The sequence below is a fragment of the Drosophila sulfurigaster genome, chromosome X (genome assembly GCF_023558435.1).
Source record: "Drosophila sulfurigaster albostrigata strain 15112-1811.04 chromosome X, ASM2355843v2, whole genome shotgun sequence".
In the NCBI taxonomy this organism is placed as follows: Eukaryota; Metazoa; Arthropoda; class Insecta; order Diptera; family Drosophilidae; genus Drosophila; species Drosophila sulfurigaster.
The window spans coordinates 12,317,420-12,330,333 of NC_084885.1; the positions used below are offsets into that span (position 1 = coordinate 12,317,420).

The 12,914-nt window shown below is 33.4% G+C and overlaps 1 protein-coding gene across 11 annotated transcripts in view; it reads left to right on the forward strand.

Moving 5' to 3' along the window:
• Positions 1 to 12,914, forward strand: part of LOC133849028 (inhibitory POU protein) — a 42,240-nt gene that overhangs the window by 2,825 nt on the left and 26,501 nt on the right. For 8 of the 11 annotated variants that reach the window (XM_062284846.1, XM_062284841.1, XM_062284842.1 and 5 more), the window contains 2 exons: positions 9,914 to 9,970; positions 10,419 to 10,595. In XM_062284846.1, the coding sequence (XP_062140830.1) occupies positions 9,914 to 9,970; positions 10,419 to 10,595 (234 nt within the window). The remainder of the gene's footprint in view (positions 1 to 9,913; positions 9,971 to 10,418; positions 10,596 to 12,914) is intronic. The other 3 variants (XM_062284847.1, XM_062284850.1, XM_062284851.1) reach the window with 1 other exon arrangement.

Consider the following 12,914-nt stretch of genomic DNA (forward strand, 5'->3'; position numbering starts at 1 on the left):
TCCGAACTTTGCTTTGCATATTGGAATGGCAAACTCAAATGGCAGTCAAATTGGCCTATTGCCATAGTCATTATAGATAAGTGGATAATTGTTAGTTGCGCTGTGCAAGCGGGCGAACAAATCATGAAGGTGGTCAAAGTTGGAAGTCCTACAAACTAAATATAATATACTATATAGCGCATTTCAAATCAACTGCTTGACAAATGCAAACATGAACCTTAAAGTATATAATTTCGAGAATTATCTGTACTACTAGTGTGCAACTTTTTAACAAATATTTCTTTTAATTTTGCAAATATTTCATTCAAGAATAAATACTTTTTCCAATTACATTAAATACTCATCAATTAACTACTCGAAATTTACCATTTGAAATAATAGATCGAAGCTAGAATTTATTGTATTCATTTATTATAATAATAACTTGTTGAAATATAATAAATATTAACGCATTATACAACTTTCTTTAAATCTTGAGAACAATGAATGAAAATGAATACTTAAAATAAAATCTAAATATGCGCAACTGAAAATTGAAATTTATCCTTAAATCTCTATAAGGTTTAAGGTCTAATGACTCCATCTATGATGTAATTTCAACTTTTCTCGCACGGATACTTTAAACTACATATTTTTGAAAAGCATTAAAAGGTATTTTGCATATCGCTTAAAAGTAGCTTTCATTGTCGTATTGACTCCCATTAAAATGTTTTTTATTTGTGTAAATCATATACATAATATTTTAACTGAATCACCCAAAATATTCGAGAAGTTTTCTTTAAAATTAAACAAATATTATTGCACTTGGATTCGCTTTGGGGACATCTTTTTATGAAAGCCTCCGTTTATTTTATCTACAATTAAATTGTTCGACAGCAATCTCATTAATATAAAACCCTCGGGGCTTTGAACTTTCGACTGTTGTGGAATTTATCATATCCCACTTGCTCATTCGCTTTCTCTCTCTCTCTCTCTGGTTTTCTGTGTCTGTCTCTGTTCTTCATGCCACTGAGCTTGTTGCAATGGGGGCTTGAACTTTTCATAAAGTCTGAGTCAAGAAGTGCACACAAACAAACACGCAGACATGGTTATTACTCGACCTGGGCTCAGACATGTTTATTTATAAATATGACTACACACCGACGTGTCCATGCATGCACATACAAGAGCGTGCATGTACAAACACGCACAATAAGTGAAGCAAAAACGGAAATGGACGAGCAAAACAGCAAAACAAAACAAACCCCAAATAAAAAACTATATATAAAATGCATAATACATATTAATACAAAGTAAAAGTGCTGGCTGCAAAGTGTATGCAACTTCATGATACCCTGTAAATGAGATTCCTTATCTTTAGATAGATGAATACATAAATATACTTTGTTTTCTTTAATATTATATAATTTAATATACTTTGTACTCAAAGTTTCTTTTTATTTTTTAGTTTATTGAATACAAGTGGATTATCTTCATGATTATTTATTAAATTATTATCATTATTAAATCAATTTTGATATTTGGACTTACATTAATTTGCTGATCAAGGATCATAAATTTAAATGAAATCATCTTCAAATATAATTTATAATTCATTTGCATTTTATTTTTATAAAAAGTATGATCGCCATTAGTGATAAATGAATTGAATTTTAAGATATTGTATATGATAACAACCACCAATATAATGGGATAATAATTGCTTTTATATCAAATGTGACTAATATTACCACTAATATTACCATTTTTGAAATTCAATAAGAAATTAGTTCTTTGAGCAGATAAAAGGTTTTTTCTTAATCAAAAATAAAAATTGATTAAGTAGTATTTCTTAAGCCCATAATATATTTAGTATATATAGTATATACTACAAACGTTCTTAGCACATTTTAAGAATTCTGAATTTTCTATGTAATTCAACAGTTTTTAAATTACGATCTAAGCAAGACAATAACATAAGATATGGTAGCATTCATTATATACATATACTTAATAATATAGATATATAATATATGTATATCTTTATTATATTATATTTACATATTCATTATACATATCAGATTTCATATATTTTTTTGTTTAGATCGTATTTGAAAAACTGTTCATATATGGTAATTATAATGGCAATTATTGTATATAATATAATACTTATGCAGATGAATATGTGTACAAAATACATTTTTCTATTATTATTTATTGTCAATTAATCAGGTTAGAAAAAGGCATCTATATAATTCTCTATTATATACATATTCATTATGGATATCATATCCCATATATGAGACAACTACAACAACTTTATCGAACACTTTTTGAAAGTACTATGTATAGGCATCAATATAATATGCATCTCTATTATATACACACATTGAATGTAGATATCAGATGCCATATATGTTTTTGTTTAGATCGTAATTTAAAACCCAACCAAAAATTCGTAATTCTTAAAATGTAGGAAAACATTCTAAAAATTCTTATTTATTTTGAATTAATGAGTAGTACTTTATTTTTAAAGTACAGGGTATAGAAAAAAACGTTCAACGCTTGTCGCATTTTTAATGCAGTTTCACATTGTGTGTGTGTGTGTGTGTGTGTTTGCGCCACTAAAAATAAACGGCAAATATTTGTCTTAATTATTGCATAAATGTCACTGTTGCTCAGGGGAAGTAAAGAGACAGAAAGAGAGAGAGAGAGAGGAGAGAAGCATCTTCTTGGCGATTTCTCACCCACGATAGATTTATGAGGTTTTGTTTTGCTGGTTTCTCTGTTGCCGCTGGTGGAAATGGCGGGACAGTGTGGAAATGGACGTAACCTTGAAAAGCGTTTTGTAATTTATTTACATTAAATATTTATTAACTATTGTTGGGCTCCCACTATACTCGGACCAACGAGACAAATAAAAAAACAGCACCCACACACATACACACACACACACATACACAGAGTTGGGTTTTGGGGGGAAGGAATGTGCATGAATAAATGAGTGAAGGAAACGGCCAAAAGGCAGACAGAAAAGTTCTGCAAATGGCAAATTGCGAGTCGACAACAACAACAACAACAACAAAAAAATACGTTGATTGCACACGACACGAAAAAAAAAGGGGAAAAGCAGGTGAAATGCAGACAAAGAAGGAGGAAAATAGCAGAAGCTGGACGCATTTCACCTGCTGAAGCTGTGCAACCCCATCCATAGACACCACACCGACCCTTCCCTTCCCTACCCTACCTTCTCACCTCCTCTCACTCCTCTCAAGTGTCACGCAGCTCGTTTTAATCTGGCACAGGGCACTTTAAAAACACTTACTGTAAATAAAAACAAGAAGCGCGTCGCCTTCTTAAAGGGACAACGCAACGCAGCGAGTACAACTACATTTGCTTATCGGATTTAACAGCAGCCACTTCACTTCCCCTTCCCCTTCTGCTTTCCTCTACCAGCAGCTAGGGCAACTTTTCGGCTGCACAACAGAGAGAGAGAGAGAGAGAGAGAGAGAGAGAGTGGGAGAGAAAAGGGAAGATAGAGCGAGAGCAGAAAGCAAAAGGCGAATGCGAATGATCAAAGCGGCGGATTTATAGGATTTATATGCGCTACCCTTGGCTGGGCCTCGGCTGAGCGCATTAGAGACGCAGCCCGCTTCCCACCGCCCTGCCCCGTTCCGTCCCGTCCGAAGAGCTGCCGCCACACCCCCCGCTGACAGCAGTCAGAATGTCAGGGAAGGAAACGCGCTTTAGCTGGTTACAGCAAACACTTAACGCCTTGCAGTCCATTAAATGGAAATTTGTCACAGACAAGCTGACAAATGGACAGTTAAAGCAACAAACAGAGCTCTAGAGTGAGAGAGGGGAAGGGCGAGCGTCGGGCGGGGGGAATGTGGACAGCGGATAATGTCGCCCACTTGAATTGTTTGAATGAAACGCTAAATGGACGGCCGTATCCTTAATTTGATTTAAATATTCATAAACTGCATTAAATGGCCGCAACAAATGTGCCAATTAAACGCGCCGCAAACCAATCAAAATGCGATCACAGCAACAACAACAGCAAAAACAGCAACAATAGCAGCAAAAAAATGTCAGCTGCTTGACCAATTAACTTTGCCGATTACAAATTATTATTCATTATTATTAATTTCTTTATTTCTAATGCAGTTCTAACTCTATTTCTAATCACTTGACATTTCCAATATCCTAGACTTTACAATCTGATTTATTTTAATACTTATTGATTTCGATCTTTTCTGTTCTATTTAGTTCTATTTTTCATTCATTGGCCATTTTCTAAATACGTTTCTATAAATTTCTTGATATTTTATCGAGTTCTACTTTCGAGTCCTTTAAGACATTACATTTGGGTTGCTTTTATTATTATGAATTTCTATTATTTTATTATGTATATATTCTTTATTCTTATCCATACCCAAATTCGATCCATTGTGTATTTTTTTTTTATTATTGATTTCTATTATATTATTATTTCTAGTGCAGTTCTATATTCTATTTTTATTCACCTGCCAAGTGCTCTTCTATAATTATTTCAATATTTAATCAATCCCACGTTTCATACTCGGTTGTATTTTATTATTAATTGAATTCTATTATTTCTATTACGTTATTATATATTTCTAATGCAGTTCTAGCTCTACTGTAATTTATTTGCCATTTTCTAAATACGCTTCTTTAAATTTTCCAATACTCTAATTTAGAATCCTTTATGCCAGATTTCACATTCGGGTTTATTTTATTATTTATTACCGCAGCGGCAGCAGTCGGAAATTAGAACGCGCTCTAATTCGCATTTCTGCAAGTGTTTGCCAATATTTCGCTTTGCATTTATTCATATACACAAATGTGCGTGTGTGAGTGAACAATTAATGACTCCTTTATACCTTAGATATAATTTATGTTCCACACTAGAATAGAATAGAATTTTAAGAGGATTTGTGCAGCAAACTCTTTAGAGTAACTTATTTACAATATTGAAAACAGTTTCGCAGTTTCACAAGTAATACAAAAATACAAAAATATTATTTTGCTCAGCAATTCAACTTTAATTTTTATCAAAAAAGAATATAATTGCTTTCAATCTTTAAATTTCGAATTATGTGTTTACATTGTATCAATTCAAATCACAAATTTCCTAGATAAATTTAATTCTCGACTTACAATTTATTTATTTTAAAATGAACAAAAAACAAAATATGCTGAATCAAGCCGACGGCTACTTCAATTAATTAACAAAATTCAATAAGACATTTCTCATTTAATAATAAATGAATTTGAATAAAGGAAAATGTGAATTTGGTTTGAAAACAAAAAAAGAAAATTAAATATTTTACACAGCAAAAAATTGCAAAAAAAAACAATAATATATAATAAAATAATTTTATTTAAATTACAAATACAAACATGTAAATTAAGTTAAGCTAAAAATAAAATAAAAGCAAAACAGATGACAAAATCATATTTATTTTTGAAGTGGAAATCAAAGGAATGAATGCAATTTGAAGTCATGCATAGAAATACAAAAATTGCTTGAATATATTTTTTAAACTATGAATATATATATTCCTTACAAGTTTAATTGCCTATATTTAATGCTATTCTAAACTATAAAATATATTAACATTACTTGAAAAAATGAAATCATTTCATAGATACACATTTCATGAAAGTTGTTTTAAATGTAATAGAATTTTTGGAACTCAAACAATTTCTTATTGCTTATCCAATAATTGATATTAAAGTCACTTAAATGAGTTTATTAACGTTGTTTTTGTTGTTGTTGTTGTGGTTGAATTGTTGTGTCCCATTTTTGCATTAGTTTAGCTGCACAAATCGATCAAATTCAACATTCATTCAACATTCATTTGGTGCGTATCTGTTTACACACATCATAAATAATAAATGCATGACAAGCAAAAAAAAGAAAACAGCTGAAAAAAGCAACCCGACAGACACAGTAAGAGCGACACAGAGCGAGAGATAGAGAGAGAGAGCAAGAGAAAAAAAAAACAGGCAGCAGTTCACTTGATTAATTTATAACACTAATAAAGAATTTATGTGCAAGTGTCAACCTGCACTGCGGCCTTAAAGCACCGCAACACCAACACACACACACACACACACCCCTCTCTCTCTCTCTACCTTGTGTGCGGCACGTCGAGCAGGTCAAGACACACAAAAATAACAAACTCCGCTTTGGGGCAGAGAACGGGAAAAAGAGAACTCGCTTTACCTACCTAGACCAATTGGTCTGGTGGTCTGGGTGATAATTTGATGAATGACTGCGCATATTAATTCATAAATTAATTTGTTGTTATGCTGCGGCTCTTTGCTCATTGCTCGCTTTGTATTCCCTTTGTTTTAGCTCCATTTCTCTGCCTGTAGTAAACTGTTGCCTACTTTTCAGCGCAATGCCAAAATATTAATCATTCGCCATGTTGGACCTGCAGCCAGCTCATTACCAGACCCAACGCCACTAAGTGAATTCTATTTAAAGACTAATAATAATAATTAGCAGTCAGCTGGTTTTCACTTTCAAATTACAATTACGAGATCTTAATGAAAATAATTTATGATTGTTATAATTTGTATCCAATGTGATTTAACTTTGGTCTTTGGGTTAACTTTTAGTAATAATAATAATAATAATAATAATAATAATAATAATAATAATAATAATAATAATAATAATAATAATAATAATAATAATAATAATAATAATAATAATAATAATAATAATAATAATAATAATAATAATAATAATAATAATAATAATAATAATAATAATAATAATAATAATAATAATAATAATAATAATAATAAAAGATACCCACCACGGATCTACAATGAAACCACATTCTGCACATGGTATATTAATATAGTACTACCTTAATATATTTAATATACTCCCCAGAGTACTAAACAATCCAGAATATCAGCTGAAGCAGCTAAGAGCGTATTGAAGTAGGAAAACTTAATCTGTCAAAAAGTGCTATGATAGCTCTGTCTCTTATAGTCTTTGAGATCCATGTTTTCATGTGGACATACAGACAGTCATGGCAACGTCGTATCAGCTGTTAAGACTGATTATTCTCTATTAGATGTATGTTGTATATACCTTGTATATATATATGGATATATTTTGTGGTGTCGAATATGACTCCTTCTGTCTGTTAAATATATAATACTCTTCTACTCTACGTCTTGCGGGTATAAAAAACTTAGAAACACAATCAAATATGAATTAATATTAAAAATCAAATGTGTATCAAAGTGAAGAGTGTGGCAAGTGATGACTCGTGATAAGAGCGATCCAAGAAGCGTTCATATTAAACGACAAATTGAGGGATGCACAATAACTTAACATAATTCAATAGTTTCAATATTAATCACAATTACAATATAATATATTCTATTCTTAATGAGAATCAGAAAAGTATTTTCATACTTCAAACATTTGTTACAATTTAAAATGAATTTAGTCTGAATATCAATGAAGCTTCAGTCTTAAATTTGTTTACAATTTTACAATTCGCAACCAAATTTTCAGGAATCATAAAAACTTTAGTTGTTATTGTATGCACCGAAAATAGACTCTGAGATTAAGGTGTGCATACCGACGGACTGAGGGACAATAGAAACTATTCTCCTTATCAAGAGTGTTTTGCCTGCAATAGTCGAGCAATAAAATAAGTTACAATATCTCAATGCGTACTAAAGTATTCACATCCCTTAGACACCGCAAACATTCTGGTCTTATCTACGGCCTGTACTCTGTGTGACCTTTATGTGTGGTGTATGTGTGTGTATCGTGACAACTTCTAAAGGGGAAAGAAAGTTAGGTGGAAAGAGGAAGAGGAGGAAAGGAAGGAAGCATGGCAGAAGGAGGGAAAGTAACCTGTGACCATTAATTTGTCCACGTCTGCTGTCCATCCGTTTTGTTCTAATGGGGCAAACAGGGCAAACAAACAGTTGGAACGCCCGGCGACCAACTTTAAGGGTACAATTGACTGTGGCAAAAGGAAGGATACGAACGTATGGACGGACGTGGATAACATGGAGAGTCGCATTAAAAATGCGCAACATTTTGATTTCTAGAATGGCCGCCGCACGGCAATTGCGGTCGAGTCGTCATCGTCATCGTCATCGTCAACGTCTTTGACAACGCATCCTGAGCCTGCGCTTCAGTCAGAGCTGAGCCTGAAGTCCTTGTCGAAGTCCTTGCTTGGTTAATGGCGACTTGTCGCCGTACTCCTTTCGCTTAGCAAACTTTCGCCCACCAAAATCAGCGTCAGCAATGTAAGCAATGTCCTTCGTCCTTCGGCCGACGCCGCCTTATGTCCTGTGTATCCTGTTTGCCACCGTCGCCGTCGCATTTTGAAGTTTTGTGCGCATCTAAATAATTGATTAACTGTAAAATTCGTGCGAGTTACACACACACATACACACACACACACTCGCATGTACAAACATTTTCGTTTATATAAAATCGATAAGACTGGAAAAATAAGGACCACGAAGGCGACATGAAGACTTCACCGAAAATAAAACAAAAAAATAAAAACACCGAAAAACAAACAGCAAAAGTTATAATATCATTTATTTAAAACCCCACACGGCGACGGGAGGCAACAACAACAACAACAACAGCAACAACAGCAGCAAAAGCGAGCCACCGAAAATCAATATTAAGTAGCAAATGCGCAAATGATGTGACAGCTTCAAAGTATGCCAGAGAATGTCACTTTAAAGACTGCTTAAAAGGATTGCGATATGAATTCATTGCACGATAAAAAAAAAGATGCAATTTTGCAAACAATTTTCAAATTAGCTATCCAAATTGTAGTAATTTAAATAAATGAGGAGTTTGTGCTATGAAATTGTTATAATCAAAATAAATATGGGATATACAAGGAACTAAGGCAAATAAGAAATAATATAGAGTGATAAGTCCTTACAAACTAATGATTAATATAATGTTGAAAAGCATGGTTTAAATAAAGATTGATTAATTAGATAATTTAAATCAATGAAAATTACATAAAAAGAAATTTGTGGATTTGTAGACTAAGATATGTAAAAAATGAATTTGGATATTTAAGAGTAGAAACACAAATTTTTTAAAAAACAAGTAAGAAAGCTACAGTCGAGTGTGCTCGACTGTGAGATACCCACTAACCATTTTTAATGGAAGCAAAACAGTGCGATATTCATTTTAAAATATTCCAAATTAATATGTTTAAGGCTATATTTGGTATATTTACCAAATTCATCTATTTAAGGCTATATTTGGTATTTTTGTATAGTACAGCGTTTCAAATATACCAGAAATATGGACATGGTACTACATTTAAAATATACCACAAAGTGCAAAATATACCACATTTAAAACAAACTTCATGAAGGCACAAAGTTATAATAGCGTGTATGAAAAGATGTTGTTAGGGAAGAAAACTTGAGTAAAAATTATTAATTTCACATGCTCAAGCATCTAAATTTCTTTTTTTGTTGGATTGTATTTTGGTATTTTTGATCGTACTACTTTTAATCTTGAAACTGTCTCCTGCATTTTATTTGAGCATGGCTTGAAAACTAAGCAAACGTTTTTTGCCTTAATACTGCATACAGAATAGATTTATAATATATAATATATGTTATAAAGCAAATGCATTTCGAAATGTTTGATCTTTTTTGTTTATACCAAAACATCCTGAATAGTGCGACATCAGAGCTGAGACAAATATTTCAAATAATATTTTGTAATTTCCGTAACAAATTGAAATCATCGTTGAATTGGAATTGGAATTTGGAATTTTGCAGTTTTGCAGTTTAGCATTTATGCGTACTTAATAACTGATGCTTAGCCCTGAATAAAATCGTACATATACTATCGTTGTTTGTCTCGTCTTTTCAGAGTCGTTTATTAGAAGATGCTTCCCTATTATGCAATTCGTGGTCAGCACGTCAGAATGTAAGTTAAAGCACACGCACACACACACAAACCTATAACAATTGACTTGATTTCTATGTAAAACCAAAAAAACGAAAAATAATTGTATTCTTATTTTCCACAAAAATCGAAAATTTGAATTGATTTGATATTTGATAATCGCTGACCTTTGTAGGTATTTTTCCTATCAACTTAGTTTTATTAGATGACCATGCATTACCAAATTGAACTGGGCTGAATTTTTCTCACATAACACAAATATATATAGACATATATATATTCTTAATACTTAATACTCAATTTATGTATTGTATCTCATCATTTTCCTCCTCATATGCTTTCGATATATACATATATATTTAACAATTCTCCTAGTTTCTAGTTCTTTCTAGTTCTTAATTCGATTACGATTACTTTTCACTTTTCTCTAATCTCTAATTACGTTTCTGTTTACGTCTCTTCGATACAGGGTGATATTTTTGCGGGTATCAACGACGGCATACTCAGTAGAGCGGAAGCTCTCGCTGCCGTCGACATTCAGAAGCACCAAGCCCAGCATGTACATAGCCAAATGCCCTCCCAAATCAAGCACGATGTGATGTACCATCATCACACAATGAGTGGTCCCCCGCAACGTCCACTACAGGTGAGTTCATTCCCAATTCGATTTATCGATAAATCCTTATCTGTGATCTATCGCTCGATAGTTGGCAGTTACGATGACGTTTCGAAACACAACACAAGCTCAATTATATACAATTTATAAATGATCGATCCAAAATAGGTTTCCTATTAAATTCAAAACATTTTCTAGAATATATTATGAAGGGAAAATAAATGAACTTCTACGATTTTAAACCATCTAAAACCGAAACAAATTTGTTCAATTTTTTTTCCAATGCATCGTCAACATTAATTATAGGATTAATTTCAATAAGCATATGCTTAGCAAACATTTATGATCATTTGTTGATTGTAATTTATGTGAGATTGCAATCAACCAATTAAAAACCAGTTAGAAAGCTTCAAATGACTCGAGGAGCAACTCGATTGCTAGATATTCCGCTATCTAATTTTAGTAAAAGTTAAACAGTGCGTAACAGTATTATCGTTCAAATATACCATATTAGTATACCAAAAAATAGAATATACCAAATGGTATATTTCTTATATCCATTCAAAACATGCCATATACTTTATACAATATATACAAGATTGTAAAGATAGAGGCAAAAAAACAAGTCACAAGGCTTTAGTCAAAAGCGTTTGACAACAAGAACTCTTTTCTATCATCCACTGCAATCTGAAATTATGTGTTTAATTACTATTTCAAAATTAGCCTTGATTTGATTTCGTCTCTAATAACGTACAAAATAATAATAATTTTACTTCAAAATTTGTAGAAATATGCTACCCAATTATTGCTACCTTTTTTTCCAATATAAGAAAGTAGAAAAGTTCCACATCAATACCTATTATACTTTTGAAATTTTCCTAGAACTCAAAAGAATGAAGATATTATAAAATACAAATTGATCAAATTTGTCCTCAGTTCGATTTGATTGCAAGGAAAAAAAACCTCACTTAATTGCACTCAGTTGCGAAATATGGAACTTATGAAAAGTCATAAGTAATTCTATTAAATGATAGCAGAGTAAAGTCTGTTTTTTGTGATTAAGAAATAAAGCTAATAATGGCAAAAGTAATTGCAAGCAATCGGAATATACATATGATATATATGGTATTACTACTGATACTTCTTACGTATAGATGACAATAAGGTAATTGCTGAAATGGCTTGGCCTAAAGAGGATTGCAACGAATTTACCGGAAATTTTGTCAATTGGTTGATTGCATTCGTCCGCCTTGTAATTAGTTGCCTCTTGAGTGTATGTGTGTGAGTGTGTGTGGGTGTGGATCGGATATGGGATATTATCCCTGTTTAGCTGACGTTGCAAGGCTTGTGCTGCATACAGCATTTTATGACAGTCAGTTTGATGGCAGCAACAACGACAACGACAGCGGCGACAACTTCAATTTCCGCTGTGGCTGCATGTGTGTGCGAGTGTGTGTGTGTGTTTTAGCTGGTGTGTGTGTGTGTGTATGTGGTTAATTTGAAATGTTTCTTTAATAAAATTAAAATTGTGACGTGTAAGCCTTCTGGGAACGAGCCACGTGACGGTCGTTTGCCAGGTAAGCACATCATGATTCGTGTCGTTAATTGTATCGTACCGTTAGTTCAACTACAGCTCGAGGCGAAGGCGGTGACGGTGACGGTGGCGAAGGCGGTGGCAGCGGCGGTGTGCCAGGACAATTGCCAGCGAGTCCTGTGGGGCGCAAATAGGCAACAGCAGCTGCCGGTGGGTTGGCTGACAAGTGGCATCGAGAATCGAGACTCTTTCTCTTTCTCTCTGTCTCTTGCTCTGTCTGTCCCTCTCGCTTTGATTGACTGACTGACTGTCGCGTCTCGTGGTGGTGGCTTTGGAACTCTATTAGAAGTTGATTGTAATCAAATTACACAAGCAACCTGTTCTATGCCCATACATACATACATACATACATACATACGTATGTTCATGTTCAAGCTAGTTTCGCTGGCTAGTTTCTCTGATTCCATTTCCATTTCTATTGCCACTTGTTTTCGACACAATCGAGCATGACGAAAGTGCGCGCTGTCCACAGTCGACAGTCGACAGTCCACAGTCGACAGTCGACAGTCCACAGTCGACATCGGTGGTTGTTGTGGTTCCCCTTTCCCATTCCGATTTTTCTATGCCCCTTCCCATCACATGCTCAATACTCATTTTTCCCGCTCCGATTCTTTGACGCGTGCAGCCTTTAATTTTTAGCAAACACTTCACAAAGAAAGAGCTCAGCGCTCAACGCTCAACGTTTACCCCATTTCAAGTTCGAGCTCGAGCTCGAGTTCGAGTTCGAGTTACGCTTTTGGTCTCAGGTGCAACAA